The sequence below is a fragment of the Danio aesculapii genome, chromosome 7 (genome assembly GCF_903798145.1).
Source record: "Danio aesculapii chromosome 7, fDanAes4.1, whole genome shotgun sequence".
NCBI classification, from domain to species: Eukaryota; Metazoa; Chordata; class Actinopteri; order Cypriniformes; family Danionidae; genus Danio; species Danio aesculapii.
In genome coordinates this window covers 54,219,735-54,238,006 of record NC_079441.1, presented here as the reverse complement: position 1 = coordinate 54,238,006, position 18,272 = coordinate 54,219,735, and the positions used below count along the sequence as shown (strand labels likewise).

At 33.7% G+C, this 18,272-nt stretch overlaps 1 protein-coding gene across 1 annotated transcript in view; it reads left to right on the top strand.

Annotated features, from left to right (window-relative positions):
* LOC130232338 (A disintegrin and metalloproteinase with thrombospondin motifs 7) overlaps positions 1–18,272 on the top strand; it is a 186,647-nt gene that overhangs the window by 88,683 nt on the left and 79,692 nt on the right. The window contains exon 16 of the mRNA XM_056462181.1: positions 7,614–7,761. Within this exon, the coding sequence (XP_056318156.1) occupies positions 7,614–7,761 (148 nt within the window). The remainder of the gene's footprint in view (positions 1–7,613; positions 7,762–18,272) is intronic.

Below are 18,272 nucleotides of genomic sequence, written 5' to 3'. Positions count from 1 at the left end.
ATCGGGTGGCTAAATTTCCATATTTATTTCATTCATTTTCTTTTTGGCTTAATCCCTTTATTAATCCGGTGTCAGATTAACCCATGCCAACATGGGGAGAACATGCAAACTCCACACAAAAATGCCAGCTGACCCAGCCGGAGCTTAAATCAGCAACCTGCTTGCTGTGAGGCGATTGTGCTACCCACTACGTCACTGTGATGCCTATATTTATTTCATTTTATTTTGAGGGATTTTGAGTAGTTCTCAATGAAATTTGTGATATTAAATAAACGGTGACCTGCACCTATTGATGGATGGCCATGAAAGACTGCGTGCATTTTTTATTTTACTGCCATGTGCATAAATATATGAAAATAAAATCAATATTATAAATAAGATAAAATACATAATAAATTCAATCTATGCATCTAGTTTTACAGACACCTACAAATGCTTTTTTAAAGAAACATGAGTAACACTTTATAACTAGACGCTATGAATCATTTGTTAAGCATTAGCAAATAGTGAATTGATTATCTGTTAAGCATTAACTCTACATTAATAAATGTTAGTAAACAGTTTATAACTGCAGCTACAAATGCTGTATTCTTGACTTACAAGCACATTTATAATGTTCTTAATAATTGTACTTTCATACTTTGTTAATGATTTATTTTTCATTACTAAATGAAGTATTGCTTTATTTACAAGCTATTAAAGCATATATTTTTTTAAGATCATTCAGAATGAGTAAGTAAATGATTAAAAAACTATTCAAATTAACATTTATTATTCTTATTATTCAGGCGTAAACTAATAGTTAATTTGTATTTTAATAAATGCTTTATAACTCAACTTCATCTAGTTTTGTGTCCTAATCTAAAGTGAGGGCTATTTAAGCTTTATAAATCCCTTATAAATGACAATTAAAGGTTCAGTTCAATTCTAAACAGGAAAAAAAGAAAATGAAGGACTTTATTTATTTCTATTCATTTAAAGATACACAAATGAAACTTTATCAAATAAAAAAAAATTCTGCAATATTATCTAAAATAAAACTACTGTATACAGTTTAAACATCGCCAAATAACATTGAAATGTAGCATCCTATTATATTGTTAAATGATTATATTGTTGTTTTATCCAGTTTTATGTCGTATTTTGACACTCCTGTTATTCAGCAATGTTTAAACATTACAGTAATTTAACTTTTTAGATAAGATTGCAAAGATTTTTGTTCATTTGATACTGAGCCTTTAATTGTCATTTACAAGGGATTTATAAAGCATAAGTAGTCCTCACTTTAGATTAGGTCACAAAACTGGATGAAGTTGAATTAATAAAGCATTTATTAACATACATATTAATCATTACAATGCCTGAAAATTAAGATATATAAACTTAAATTGCAATAGTTTGTTAATCTATTTACATTAACTAACTCATTCTGAATGACCTTAAAAACCTCTTAAATACTCTTAAACACAAATGCTTTGTAAATAAAGCAATACTTCATTTAGTAATGAAAAATCTATCAATTCACAAATCATTAAAGTACAATTATTAAGAACATTATAAATGTGGTTATAAGTCAATAAAACAGCATTTGTAGCTGCAGTTATAAACTGCTTACTAACATTTATTAATGTAGAGTTAATGCTTAACAAATAATAAATTCACTATATGCAATGCTTAACAAATGATTCATAGTGTTTAGTTATTATAAAGTGTTACCAAAACATGTTTTGTGAACACTTACACTGTCTATTGGTGCTCTAGATTTGCCGGTTTCAAACCGATGAATTAATATTTTTGGCACAAACATGCATTCCCAATAGCATAAATCATTATAGGGGTAGTCAAATGTATGTTGAAGTTATCTATTATTTTAATTATTATTATTATTTTAGATACAGATCAGAGCATACTATTTCTTTAGCTTTTAAAGGACAGACCCCCTCATACATCTTTTTTTGATGTCCTTCAGAGGGGATCAAGTGTTAATTAGGGGGGTCAAACCCCACCAAATCAGCCTGTAATTCGCACCCTGGTCATAAACATAATTGTCATGAAGCCTTTATAATTGTGTCATAAATATTTTTTTTTTACTTTTGTCAATAAATTTTCTCACTAAAAGTGTTATTACTCTTTTAAATAATTCTATAACAGTGTCATTAATTTTAAATGTTAAATTTGTAACTGTAGTTGAGTTAAGAAAATTATTAATGACACTGTTTTAACATTTATTGGGGATTTATAAAGCATAAATAGTCCTCACTTTAGATCAGGTCACAAAATTGGATGACGTTGAGTTAATTAGCATACAAATTAAATATGAATATATGCCTGAATATTAATATATATAAATGTTGATTTAAATGGTTATCATTTACTTACTCATTCTGAATGATCTTAAAAACCACCAACTACTCTTAAATACAAATGATTCGTAAGTAATGCGATACCTAATTTAGTCATGAAAAATTCATCAGTAACAGAGTATGGAAGTACAGTTATTAACATTTTAAATGTGCTTGTAAGTAGGCCCATACGGAACCTGCCTGCTCAGAATTCTGCAGATTTTCACAGAGTTCTGCAGATTTTTAACCCAATATTGATCCTGTTTATTTACTTGTGTAAAAGAATGTAAATTTATATTTATTCAGTTTTTAAATATAAATTTACATACATTTACACAAGTAAATAAACTTTTAAAAATCAAGAATAGAGCATTTGCAGTATCTGCAGTTATAAACTGCTTACTAACATTAATGTAGAATTACTGCTTAACACATAATGAAATCACTTTTTGCTAATACTTAATAGATGATTTACAGAGTGTGGTTATTATAAAGTGTTACCAAAATGACATAACTGAGTAAATGGCACTTAAAGACAGTTGTCATAAACATGCATAAAATTTCATTCATATTCATGATGTTTGTCATGCCATCATTTTAACGAATTTATTATAATCTTATGAACATCCCATTAACTTAAGTGTTACCAAATTTTCTTAGCACAGAGCATTATCTGCACATGTAAAACTCATTTAAAATACATATATTCTGCTCATCCTGTTTTGTTTTTTCATTTATTCATTGAAATAATAAATATTTGAACTGAGAAATGGAACCATTTATCGTGCAAGGGAAATAAAATCAAAGGCCTAACCCTATGGATTTGAATAAAATTGTACTCAGCAGGCAGTAACAATATATATAAGGAACACTTTATCTCATTCCTTGTTTAAATACATCTACTTAAAGATTTAACTAATTCAATTATTGGATTAATTGCATAAAATGCTTATTACTAAACTTAGTCATTGATTAATTTTAGTAGCACTGCTAACGATACTAGTCTTGTTATATCACTATAAAAGTCAGAACCGTTTATTAGGGATTTAGGCTCATTTGTATGTGTAGCTGAGAGGGACCATCCAGATAAAGCACTTCCTCCCACAGAGCAATTGGAGGCCTTTGGCTCACAGCCTTTGTGCGGAGGGGGGAAAGAGGGATGTCTACAGCAGCAGGAGGCAGACAAATGTAATCTGCTTCCACAGTCCTCTTATCACTGCATTTTATTAAGTCCCATGTGGATGAGAGCAGCTTACAACTCAGATTTTTGCTGTTAATGTCCTGATATGCAATATTCTGTCTTGTATATTAGGGAAAAATCTTGTAGCACTTCCGAATTCACGTTGAATTTTAATAAGACAACTTTTACAGCTGTCCCTGGTCCCAATATTAAACTGTGTAACTTTTTAGATAAGGCTGGTTATCAGTAAAAAAAAAGTTTTTTATATGAATGTGTGAAATAAGTACAAATATGCAGTACGAATACTGCCTTCATTTCCAATTAGTACAGTTTTTAATACATAACTTAGATACTTTTTTAACATGTATATAAATTGCTTTCTACATTTAAACTCTTTTACCATATATTATAGAACATCAAAAGTTATTGAAGTCAAAGTTCACCTCAAAATGGAATCAAAATTCTAAATGTACTCACTATGTACTCTCCCTCACCCTCAAGTGGTTCCAAATGTTTGAGTTTCTTTCTACTGTTAAACACAAAAGAAGATATTTTGAAGAAAGCTGAAAACCTGTAACCAGTTTCCAGCTTTCTTCAAATATATCTTCTTTCCTTTTAAACAGACGAAAGTCATAGGTTTGAAACAAGTAAAGGTTTGAAACAATTAAAGGGTGAGAATAATAATAATAATAATAATAATAATAATAATAATAATAATAATAATAATAATAATAATAATAATAATAATAATAATAATAATAATAATAATAATAATAATAATTTAACGCAAGTCATTTACATCATATGAAAAGACCAAATATGCAACACTTGTTTTGGTGACTGAATTTGCATGATTGTATGTTTCTTTGTGTAAAATAAAATAATTGACAGCACACAAAAGATTATAAAAAAAAGTTGTGAGATTAAAATGAACTTTCTTAGATGTTGCTATCAGTATGTTTTCAGGATATATATAAGCCAATGTGCTGTAAAACAGTGATAAAATTCACATTTAGAAGATATAAACATCTAAAGCTTGCAGTTTGTCATCTCTGACTGAACGGATCAGTTTGACACCATGTCATACTTTAGTTTCTCATCAAATCTTCTGACCAATCAAATGATCTCTAGTATCTGATAGTCCAGCCCCCTTCAAGATGCTTCTCATATCATTTAATGCCCAATCCAACCCTAAGAGTACATTAAAGGAGTGGTCCTTAACGATATAATATTTGAAACTTTAGTTGATGTGCAATGTACAGTAGCTGTGTGAACATAAACAGCATCACTGAATGTAAGACGCTCAAAGTTCAATGCAAAGAGAGACATTTGCTTTTACAGAGCTAGCTTAGCAAAACCTACAGCAAACGAATTTGGGGACTACAAAAATACATCCAGGCTAGTGAGATCACAAGGGCTTCTGGTTACGTGCATTCACCCTGCACACACACCCTGTGCAGGGAAGAAGCGTGGCCAGAGGTGCTGTAATGTTATAGCAGAGAAAGCTAAAATGCTAAAAGCTAAAAGTTCTAACACTGCTTTTCCACAGAGCGTGTTCTGTATTTGGGCTTCCAAAGGACACGACACAAAGACAAAAGTGCTTAGTTTTACATTAATTATGTTTCAAAGAATTATAAAAAATATATAGCTCTAGTATTTGACAAAGGACAGCTTCCAGAATCTACCAGTTCAGTGCTGGATTCGGCTATAAACTCCTCAAAGAAGGAGCAGCTCCAACCATAACACTGTGAGCCACAACCTGTCAGTATTTTTATTTGTTAAAATTGATTATCTGCCTGCACAGTTTCTAGCGTTAACGGTATGTTGTAGCGAGGATGTAAACATGAATGTAAATAACAGGAAATGCTGTTTAGCATGTTAACAATTTAGCTAAAAATTCATATTTGTCAATCAAACCGCTGTAAACACCCACAATCTTCATCAGCGCTGCGCTTTCAGTGTCTCGCTATGCGGACGTTTTCCTTGCATTCAAAATCTCAAATAACAAACTTGCAAAAGATGAGATTTCCTATTACTTACACATGCTTATAATCCAAATATATGTGAAAAACACTTGTCAGATGTTATTTTAGAGAGCAGGCGTGAGGTCCAGCTATGTGCTCTTCGTTTTTCTGTCTAGTTGAGACAGCTAACTACTAACAGCTACTCTGACTGGACTCTTTACACAATGCAAAATCACACGCTTGTAGGGGCGTGACGTGGAGCCGATCGGCGAATCACAGCACATTATGTTAGCTGACCAATCAGACCTTTCAGAGGAACTAGGAAATATGACAGTCGTTTTCATGTTAGCTTAGTAGGTGTATATAATCAAAGTAAGATCTATGGAAAAAATTATGTGATTTTCTACAAGTGAAACATGAGCACACATTGCTTTGCACCTTATAAACACAACCAAGCCTTAAAAATACATTGTGAACCACCTCTTTAACCAACCAAGGCTCATTCTGAAAACCTCCACGGATGTTTCTGGAGACCGCTAAATACGTCCCGGCGGCATGTTTTTCTGCAGTTTTTGTTTTCGCGAATCCGCCAGAGGTCGCTGTGTAGACTTTTTGAGATCTCAAATTTTCGGTGTTGACTCACTTTTTGACAGACTTTCTGACTGACTGAGTGAACAATCGGCTGACCCACCCTCCCCCTTCCCTAAACCCAACCAATTTTATCGATTGACTCGCCCACCCACTTCTCTAAACCCAACCAACACGTTTCAAAAGCAACCAAAAAATAAAAGCCCTCGTCTGATTTTTTTTTTTCCACGTTTTCAGATTTTACCACATTCTCACCCTGCTATTCACTTGTTTGTTTTATATTTCGGATTCTGCTTTTGTCTTACCTGCTTTCTGGAACCGCTCTTCACTGGACTCGAACCCCCGTCTTCGTGGTCAACTCCTCTCTGCATCTCAAATCCGCCGACATACGTGGCATGCTAACAGAACAAACTGGTTGCAGCCAGAATGCCGTCCATACGGAGGTAAGCGGTCGGTCAGCTGGTATGCGCGAAAAGGAACGTCGTCACACCGCCCCATAGTGTTCATTTAAAAAAATGAAATGCAGCCATACATACCTCCAGCTACGTAATTCGCTGTCTCCAGAAATGTCCGCAGGGCTACGTTTTTACAATGAGCCTGTGTTGTCGTTAATTGCATGCAATGCTTTTAAAGCACACACCTAACCTCTTCCCTAATCCCTCCCCTAACCCTACCCCTCACAGTGACGTCACTAGCTCCATTCAGTACATTGTGTCTGAGATTGCATGTCAGAGACTGCATGTCTCAGCTTGCATATGCAAGTCTGCAGTCAGATACTATTGTTAACTCATACAATCCCCAGTGCTGGGAAACATTTACACACTCTCTCATTCAAACACTCTCACTTTGGCCAGTTTCCTTTCTTTGATTTGCTTACACTGCATGTTGTTGGTCTGTGGGGAAAACTGGAGCACCCAGAGGAAACTAAAGTGAGCATGGCTATAGCTGCTATGGCTATTAGCTATAAATTAGCTCTCTGGCACACATTGCTTTCATAATAATTGCAGGCAGACTCTAAACTGTCCTGAATTAAAGAGGACATGAACTTTATAGAAAACAGACTTTGGACCAGATGACACTTCATGGACTCAAACATGTTGTTGAGAGAAACGTCTACAAAAGACTTGAAAAAGACTTTGATATTTGTGGAATATGTCACTGGACAGTCTAATATGATATTACATTCTGTTTTTATTAACCTGATTCTGGGTCAAACCAAAAACAAGACTTCAAGCAGGGATGATCTTGCTGTGAGGTCACCATGCTAACCACTGTTGTATGCAACCTGCAAATTTTGTGTTTATTTGGAAAAACTGCATTTTTTATGATTGAAACTAATAGACATCGAATAAATATTAACTCAAAAACTTATCAGTATGTTATACTTATTAACGTATCAGTTTATTAGTCAATCATGACATTATTATCTGCCCTATTACCCTAGATACTATCTAGGGCACTAGAATCTTTGTGGTTTGTGTCTTGTTTGTGTGTTCTTGTGTCAAGATTTCTCTTTAATCTGCTCTCAATGTTCTCCAGCTGCTATTTCAAGAGACGAATCCAGGCGTGAGGTACGAGTACACCATAAGCAGAGACTCTCTGCTTGACTCCAGCAATGGCACTGCTGTCTCTTATTTCCAGTGGATTTATGGGGCTTGGACTGAATGCAGCGCCACATGTGGAACTGGTAAGGAGTTGCCTTATTGTGGGCTTTCCCTTGCAAAGCTTACAACCCTGCAGAAATTCTGACGGATCTGCACTGTGAATGTGTTTATTTTGTAACAGAGCCATTACCTAGTTTTATATCATTATAAATCTTTTTTTAAAAATGACAGGAAATAGCTGAATTTGTTCATACAAATGCTTGGTTTTGGCTATAAATTAGCTCTCGGGCGCAAATTGCTTTCACAAAAATTGCAGGCACTCTCAACTGTCCTGAATTAAAGAGGACATGAACTTTATAGAAAACAGACTGCATAAACTCAAATATGTTGTTGCGGGAAAGCTTAAATAAAAGACTTGAGCAAATACTTTAATGTTTCTGGCATATACACTGTAAAAAAGGATACCATATATTTACTCAATAAAATTGAGGTAACAGATTATAAGCAATATTTTTAATTAAATTCAACAAGTATGCATTGATTAACGATTAATTAAATTAGCTTATTTAAAAGGAGTAACTGCAAACAGAACTTTAAAAAATTTGCAGATTTTAAACAAAAATCTTAATTTAATTGAACAGTAAAATATCTAACACAATGTAAATGAAAACTATTCAATGTTTTTATTTTGATTTAACATCAAATTTGGGGAGCCTGTTCATCAGCTCTAAAAAATAATACCCTATATCTACACAATAAAATTGAGGTAACAGATTACAAGCAATATTATTAATTAAATTCAACAAGTATGGATTGAATAAAAATGGATTGAATTTAGCTCAAATTAGTGAAGCCTCTTCAGCAGTGTGGAGCTACAAAATAGATCACAACGTCTGTGGTCACTTTACATGAATGCTGCGCTAAAATAGAAAGCAGTTATCACTAAGTTAACAGAAAATAACCTTTTTAAAACCCAAATAGCCTCTAATACCTCAAAATTAGCATTAAGGTTACAAACACCTTCTGTTAATTTCATTTATAAAATGGCGCGCTCAAACCGTCTGCTAATGAACAACGTGACATAAGAACCTACAACTAAAGTTACATGGTGAATTGCATGCAATATACAGAAATAAACATAACAATAATTTAATTGACAGAATTTGATATTTCTACACTGATAAATCCGTTTGGATGAGACCACGACAAGTTAAAAATGTGGATGTTCTGCATTGCCAGGTGAAGGGAGTAAGGTGTTGTTTGCAAATCGAGTCAGCTCGGTTCTAGGAATCGGCTCCCTTAAGTGAATTGATTAGATTTTATTACAGACATTTGAAGTTATTTCAAAGAAGAAGAAAAAAGCCCTAAAACCAGGAAATTAATTTTACTAATTACATTTTACATACTAAATTTAATGAAATTTACAAGGCTACAAAATGACTTTTTACAGTGTATGACTGGACAATCTAATAGGATATTAAAACCCTGTGTTTTAATAACTTGATTCTACGTGTTACAGTCTACGGGTTCAAGAATGAAGTAACAAAACCAAATAACAATCCAAACCAGATATATTTATATTAATCAAATATATTTAATCAAAAATTAATTGAAGTGATACATAAACATAAAGACAAGAAAACAAAAAAACTCCAAAGCTTAAGAGGAAAGGATGAACGCCCACAGTACAGTTCTCTGGAGCTGCGTCCCAAATGGCACAATATACACTAAGCTCTTAAATACTATGTACTGGTACTTGTGCACCTACACACTCAACAGCATTGTATATGAATGCAAGTGTCGTCCCAAATGGAACACTAATGTTTTTTTTTTACTAAGTGGAAATTCAAACCATTTTCCAGATGATGTTTGACGGTTGACAAATTAGTGAAATAAATGACCAAACTACCTCATAATACCTGCTATGAGTGTAACCGCATTCATCATCGGTAATACATGAACGCAATTACGGCAAAAACCGCACCTGTTTAAAACACTCCAAAAAAACACCAGATCACGGAACACCTCATGGATACTGGATATTACACAAATTGTCCAAGACTACAGTACATCTAGGTCAGATTCAGGACGATGAGTAGATCAAGTCCATCAACACTACCAGAGCTTGCAAAGTCAATTTTCTGAGTGTGACCTTTCATTTCGTAATGTTAGGCAGTTTCAATGTCAATTATGTATTTATGCTTCTTCCCTCGTTTTTAGATCTGCTAATATAGTGTAATGTCTCCCTACAAAAAATGCTACCAGCCCCAAGCTTAAAGTCACTGTTTAGATTTAAGTAAGCAAACACTTAAGGTGCTGAAGAGTGCAGTGATTTAATGTTAAGCTGATATCTAAATAGTAGGTATGTGGCTTAAGTAAGAAAACATCCTCCAGAAACAGTTTTACATGCTCATTTATAATCATATTATAGGAATTACATCTAAAATCAGACACATGTACTCTGCTATACACGCATTCAAATGAATCATATTACAGTTCATAAATTATATATTTTGACAATTGATCAGATTTCTTCTTCAATTAAAGTGGTAGCGAAGTGGTGTATTTTAGATAGGTGCGAGTTGTTCACACCTATCTAAAAAAGGAATTGTTTTTCCTCATTAATGTACACACAGCACCCCCTATTGACATAAAAACACTGAATTGTTGATATTTTGCAGATTTATTAAAAAAGCAAAACCGAAATATCACATGGACCTAGATATTCAGACCCTTTGCTCAGTATTTATTAGAAGCCCCTTTTTGATCTAACACAGCCATGAGTGTTTTTGGGAAAGATGCAACAAGTTTTTTACATCTATATTTGGCGATCTCCTGCCATTCCTGCTTGCAGATCCTCTCCAGTTCTGTCAGGTTGTATGGTAAACATTGGTGGACAGCCATTTTAGGTCTCTCCAGAGATGCTCAATTGGGTTTAAGAACACTCACAGAGTTGTAAAGCCACTTCTTCGTTATTTTGCATGCTTAGGGTCATTGTCATGTTGGATGGTAAACTTCCAGTCTGAGGTCCAAAGCACTCTGTAGAATGTTTTTTCGTCCAGAATATCCTTGTACTCGGCCGAATTCATCTTTCCCCAATTGCAGCCAGTTGCCCTGTCCCTACAGCTGAAAAACACTCCCACAGCATGATACTGCCACCAACATGCTTCACTGTTGGGACTGTATTGGACAGGTGATGAGTAGTGCCTGGTTTTCTCCACACATACAGCTTAGAATTATGCCTAAGTTCTATGTTGGTCTCATCAGACCACAGAATCTTATTTCTCACCATCTTGGAGTCTTTCAGGTGTTTTTTTTAGCAAACTCCATGCTGGCTTTCATGTGTGGAGGGCTGCAGTGATGGTTAACTTTCTATATCCTTCTCCTATCTCCTGACTGCATTTCTGGAGCTCAGCCACAGTGATCTTTGGGTTTTTCTTTACTTCTCTCACCAATGCTCTAATCCCCCGTTTGCTCAGTTTGGCTGGATAGCCAGCTCTAGGAAGGGTTCTGATCATTCCAAATGTCTTCCATTTAATTATGGAAACCACTGTGCTCTTTTCTTTTTTAATAAATCTCCAAAAATGTCAACAAATCTGTGTTTTTTGTCAATATGTGGTGCTGTGTGTACTTTGAGGAAAAAATGTACCCAAATGATTTTAGCAAATGGCTGCAATATAACAAAGAGTGACAAATTTAAGGGGGTTTGAATGCTTTTCATACCTACTATACATTCAGCAGTCTACATCTTTTTGTTGCCTCATTATAAACATGTGTAAGAAATTTCACAATATACACATTAAACTAACAAAAGATACATTTAAACAGACCTTTCCAAAATTTGCATTCTGACAGCAAGCTGTGATGACAAGCATTCATGGTTGCATTACCTGAGAGCTCGATAATGCCGGTATTGTTTTCATTGTGTTTAGCTATGCGTAGGTACAGTTGAAGTCAGAATTATTAGCCCCCCTTTGAATTTTCTGTCTTTTTAAAATATTTCCCAAATGATGTTTAACAGCAAGAAAAATTTTACAGTATGTCTGATAACATTTTTTTCTTCTGGAGAAATTCTTATTTGTTTTTTTTATTCGGCAAGAATAAAAGCAGTTTTTATTTTTTTTAAAAACCCAAGGTCAAAATTATTAGCCACTGCAAGCTATATTTTTTCAATTGTCTTCAGAACAAACCATCGATATACAACTTGCCTAATTACCCTAACCTGCCTAGTTAACCTAATTAACCTAGTTAAGCCTTTAAATGTCACTTTAAGCTGTATAGAAGTGTCTTGAAAAATATCTAGTAAAATATTATTTACTGTCATCATGGCAAAGATAAAATAAAACAGTTATTAGAAGTGAGTTATTAAAACTATTATGTTTAGAAATGTGTTGAAAAAAATCTCTCTGTTAAACAGAAATTGGGGAAAAAATAAACAGGGGGTCTAATAATTCAGGGTGGCTAATAATTCTGACTTCAACTGTATATACAGATTTTTATTCTATGACACTTTTAAGAGTAGATTAAATGCTTAAATATTTAACTTAATTGCAGAGAACAATAAGTTGGCTTGTTACTGTTTCTGTTACTTTCTTCAGAAGATAATATTTTAACTCTAACTGAAGTAGGGTCAGTGTTCAGAATGGCTTCAGACTGTTAATAAAGGCTTTTTCACACATGATTTGGCCACCAGTTAACCTTAACCACACTGAAAGTTTGTGATTTGCTTGAGCAGACATGGGATGCCTCAAGGTCAGATGCTCCCATTATCCAGAGTTGCTCCCATTATGAGTCCAATTGCTCTGCTTAAGGCTGTTGAAACAATGCTTGGCAAGTGCATTCTGTTATCAGAGCTAAAGAGGATTGTAAAGCCGGTCGCTGCCTCACCCTGCGATCAACCAATTTGTTAAGACTAAGACATTAATTGGGGTTAAGGTCAAATGTTCAATTGAAATGTGTGAAAATTAATTTGTGCATGATGATTTGGAATATGATCAAGGGAACTTCTGGCATGGTTGTTTTGGAAATAAGAAGATACAGTAAATTCAATTAAATTCATCTTTATTCCTATATTGTGTCAAAGCAGCTTAACATAGAAGTTCTAGTAAATTGAAACTGTGCCAGTTCAGTTTTCAGAGTTAAAGTTCAGTTTAGATCAGTTCAGTGTGGTTTAATTTTCACTGCTGAAAGTCCAAACACTGAAGAGCAAATCCATCGATGCACAGCTCCTCAAGTCCCAGACCAAGCAAGCCAGTGGCGACACTGATCATGACTTCCACTACATTCATTGTTCCATGGCGGGGCGCCACACCAAACTTCATCCCACCATGGCTACATTACAGCTTCTCATTTAAAACATTCAGACGTTTTTTTTTTTTAAATAGCGAGCTATAATCGCACCGAAACGTATTAAAAGCTAAGTGAATTATAACAGCGCAAACTTTTCTGTAATCTTAATACTGCGTTATTTGTTTAACCCTTTAAGGTTAGCTGACTGACTGACTGACTGACTGACAGGTGCGTGATGCGTGAGGCCAGCAAACACGACGTAGCTTTCAGTTATGATGAACAGTTTCCATAATTATATTTTATTTATAGATAAAGGTCAATGGCTCTGCTTACAATGACTTTATCTTGCTAGAGGTTATAACCGTTTCACTTTACTTCAAGACGCATTAATGCTGCTCTGTAGATCTATTGGAGACATTCACAAATATTCCTAGCAAATTTAATAAATGTTAGAGACATAGTCATTATATAAATGCACTAAATCGCACTTCAGCAGCGTTTGTTTAAGAGCGCACAAGAAAATCTGCGCTTGAGCAGCATATATGAGGGCGCGCATGAAGTTTTGTGCAGGAACAGATGAAATCGGTGCTCGAGTACAGAGATTCATATGCTCGTATTACATAAATGCGATCTTGACTTGTAATACTGTGCTAACAACATTTGTCATTGAAATAACGCTGCAGGTAGTTGGTAGATCTGTATAAAAGGCCCAACAGAGTCTGCCGCCACAGCTGGAAAAAATCCTAGAGTAAATACTTTTATATTTACTGAGCCTGATTTAAAATTTTATATTTATATTTAGACCCCCGCACATAGCCATAATACTTCTGTAATGCTAAAATGCAATGGGGTTTCTGTTTTTCACTGTGTCACAGAAACAATTACTGAGCATCCTAAATGTTTTGTAGCATAATATCCTGTTTAGCAGTTAAAGTAAACTATTTAAAGTAAAATATTGTTTTATAAAGTAAAACCAAGCATTGGTGAGTGGTTATAGCAGTATCAGTTGCCAGTTGGTGGGTAAACATTTTTAGGATTTACAATGCAATGCAGTGAGAACTACAGTCTTTTTTTTTACAGATTCGCTTGTTTAGTTTTGGCAATACATTATTTAGTTTCAGTTTTTAGTAAGTTTCTAGTTTATAATCATGCACTTGACATGTATGGCTGTAAAAGTGCCATCTACTGGTGTTTTATTAAACAGTCATAGACTTGCAGGTCAGATTGCCAGCACAGAATGAGTGCTTATTAATTCTGAAAATGATTATAATTTTTGCTAATTATTATTTGATTTTATTTAGTTTTTCAGTGACCGTTGTTAGTTTTGTTTAATTCTGGTTTAACCAGTCTGATCTCACAAGGTAACGTAACTATTCAGTCCACTTCAGTCATATGAAAATGTACTATTTTAAAAAGAAGGCGTGGCACCTAACCCCGCCCCTAAACCCAACCGTCATTGGGGGATGAGGAAATTGTACTAAACTGTATGAATAAGAGCGTACGCATTTATACAAATTAGCCACTAAATCAAAAAGTTACGAATTGCTGTTGGATCTTGTTGGTTTTACACTTATTGTAATATTTTTTTTTTATTTCTGTTAATGAAAATGTATTTTGACAAATAGTTTTAACTTTCGTTTACTAAAATAGCTTTCACTGTGCAAATGTACATGCACAGCGCATATGTTAAACACAAGTGTTAAAGCGCAAATATGAATCGAAATTATTATGTGCTGTCCTGCATTGCCAGATCTCAATAGGAAAAATATATTGGCTCCATATTGGTTTCATTCTGGATGGAGTTTTCCATGGAGTGTGGTGCATGTCCACCCAGAGTTTGCAGCATCGGATGATATGATAAAATCGCTGCATCATAGTATTGATTATACATGTTAGAGCAATTAAATTAAATTAAAACAAAGCAAAGCAAAGCAAAAAACAAAATTAAATAAATAAATAAATAAATAAAATAGGCAAATTGAATTAAAACCAGACAAAAAAACTGCAAAAGTGTAAAGAGTCTACAAAAATAAAATACAATAACTAAAGGCACTTTGTTCATAAAAAACACACAAAAAAATCCCCATATTGATTATTAATAATAATAATAAATTATTTTTAAAAATCCTTTGTTTGAAGTTTCAGGCTTTTCTGCATTTATAGCCCCAAATGTTGTTTTTAAACTTGTTGTTCTTTAATCAAGAATTGAGAGAATATTTAATGGTTTTTAAAGTGTGCCAAATTTGATCCAGGATCACAGGTGTGTGCTGTTTCTTTAGTCAGTAGGCGGGTTAATCTGATTAGCATTTCCAGTTAATGATGTTGAAGGCTGTTTGAATCCGGCTCTGCTTTTACCAATGTGATTATAAGCCATGCAGGAACAAACACTCTCATCGGTGTTCAAGATTGTACCTGTCAAACTCTTACAGCGTCCTTCTTACTCTTGAAACACATTGCGAAGTGTAATTATGATACACCTACTGAATATTTGTAGAGAGTTTTAAGTAGCTCATACTAATTCAATGTGTCCTCATATCTGACCCTCTCGCTGCATATTTGGTTTCACTGCACATCAGTCAGAAAAGTGTAATCAGACTAAATTGAACATTGTATAGTATTGTTATGAAAAAGCTACTGTAAAATCAGAGACTTAAAGAATTGCCTCTGCAGAAAGCAGTCCTATGATTTTTTCTGTAAAACCAAAGTGAATGTTTTGTTTAAATCTGTGTTTTGTATTTATCCCAAAACTATGATTTACTTGAACAAGCTGAAGGCATTTACGAGATAAGGAAGTACATGAAAATGGATCTTTGTTGTCAATGTGTGTGATAATGGCAGAGGATGGAGAAATGAATTGGAGAAGATGGTTCTGTTGGTGATAGAGGAAGGTGCTGTTTTTGGTGAAAATTAAAAACAAATACACACATGTTTGAATACTTAGTCTATATATGACTTTCTTTATATAGAAGTGTGTAAACTTAGTTAATCTGATAAGGTCAGATAAGGTGTAATGGTGCTTGTTAGCCCTCAGGGGTTGGAGGTGATTTGGGGGCCCCTAAGATGTTTTGACATGCCCTGACATTTGTGCTTATTTCAGCTACATATTACATAGTATTGGCCAACATGTATTTTTTTTTGTATTCAGTACAAACTGTGCTTCAATAATATGTGAGAATTATTGATATACATGATTGCGTTTTTTAGGGAAAAGATATAAGAAATAAGGCCAAAAAAACACACCGAATATGCCTGAACAAGACTTTTTCAAGAATATTTTCTTTACAATTATGTAGAAATTATTTTGTTCTCTCATTCAAAGAAAACATTACAATGATTTACATTTTGTTCAGTCTGTTTTGGGTCATCTATGCCTGGGAGTGACAATGGTTATGTATAATTCACACCTGGAGAGACAAAAGACACTTACCCATCAATGGCATTGTAAAGCAATGTCCAGCTGCAAAAATTAGCCCAAACTAAAAACTTGTCGTTTTACTTGCTGTATGACCATGTAAACACTATGTAAACAACATCGATGCTCAGCATATATAAGTACACCCCTCACAAAATTATCTTTTAAATTGATATTTTTTTATAAGAAGCTATATAATGTTATATTTGTGCGTATACATTAGATTTATACTCAATCATGCTGAGCACTGTACAGTATGTGCACTTATACAGCATGCACAAAAAATATATATTTGAAATGGTATAAATCATGTTTGCAAAACTGTTATAATATAAACTTTCTTGTGTATTATTCCAGCATTTAATGATAATTTCTGAATACCTCTGAGACAGTGAAGTAGTGTAATCACAAAAGCTTTAAACACAAGAATAGATAATATTTTAAACATGAAAAACAATTACTTTAAATCAAAATAATAATTTAAGACTATTTATATATATTTTGCCCAAATAGTTGGTGCCTTAGTTAACTTTTTCCAAACTTTAACTGGTTCAATTACAGTAAAATAAATAAAAAATAAAATAAATAACATTTACATTATAACATGCGTCACATTCTGAATGAAGCAGCATCAAATCACTGTGGTCCCGTGAGGTTAAATGAGTCATGATTTCAACTTATTCCTGAGAATGAAAATGAATATTTATTTCTTTTCATTTTTTTATAGATTATAGATTATTATTATTTTTTTTAAATAAATTTGACTGCTGGACTGCTCCAAGATTGGGGTGGTGGATATTTTATATTATAATATTATAATATTATTATTACATAACATACATAACATAACATAACAACATTGTAATAACATTATATTTTAGTGTTTATTAAATATTATTTAATTATGTAAAAAAAAAATCTCACTGTACAAAATATGATAGAAAACGATGTTATATATAGTTTATTGGTATAATTTATACTTCTAGATATTTGTTTGAGCCACCCACATTTCCTGGGGCCCTAAGTGGCCGCTTACCTCGCTTATTGGTTAAATCCGCCCCTGCTTCAACCACAACAAATTTGGACTCTCTAACTCAAACTCTCTAGCGCCACCACTTGTCCAAATTTTCACTTATGTTTACCTCATAACTTTTGAACCGAATGGGCTACAATCAAAATTGTATCCCAATTGTAAGAGTTTTTGTTTACTGCACCGATAAGTGTGATGGCATGATGCCAAACTACATCTGAGACTGTATCTCTGCGATAGTTAAAGATAATGACACTAAATTTTAAGTCTGTCATTGTCACCTCACACTGACCACACCATAAACATCTGGTGACAGCGCCACCTATCGGTCAAAAGTTATAAGACCTTCGTTAGCCATTATTAATGAAACGTTTTCAAAACAAATTTGGTAATAACTTTTGCAAGCAAATGCTTATTTTTGATGAAATTGGTCTCAAATTATTCCAATAATAGCAATTATGCCATAATCTGCCCAACCTCGTGTCTGCCTATTTGATTTTGTTCAAACCAATCTTTTTTTTAACTCCTCCTAGACCGTTGGCTCAATCTTCACCAAATTTGACTGGGATCATCTTCAGACCATGTAGACCAAAAGTTATGGCATTCATGTTGATAGACAAAGCTGTTGTCAATTAGCACATGCGCAAACTTAATGTAATGCTGCCAGATGACATTACAGGCTGAATCACTGCAATGGAAGTATTGAAACTAAACTTTATGTCTGTGATCCAGACCTGACATTGATCAAACTACATCAGTTTGCATCATCTTCTGGGTAAAATCGAGAAACAAATAAATTCTATCAATAGAAATCATACAAAATTTATCAATAGACTTTTCAATAGTTTTGTCTATTGTCATGA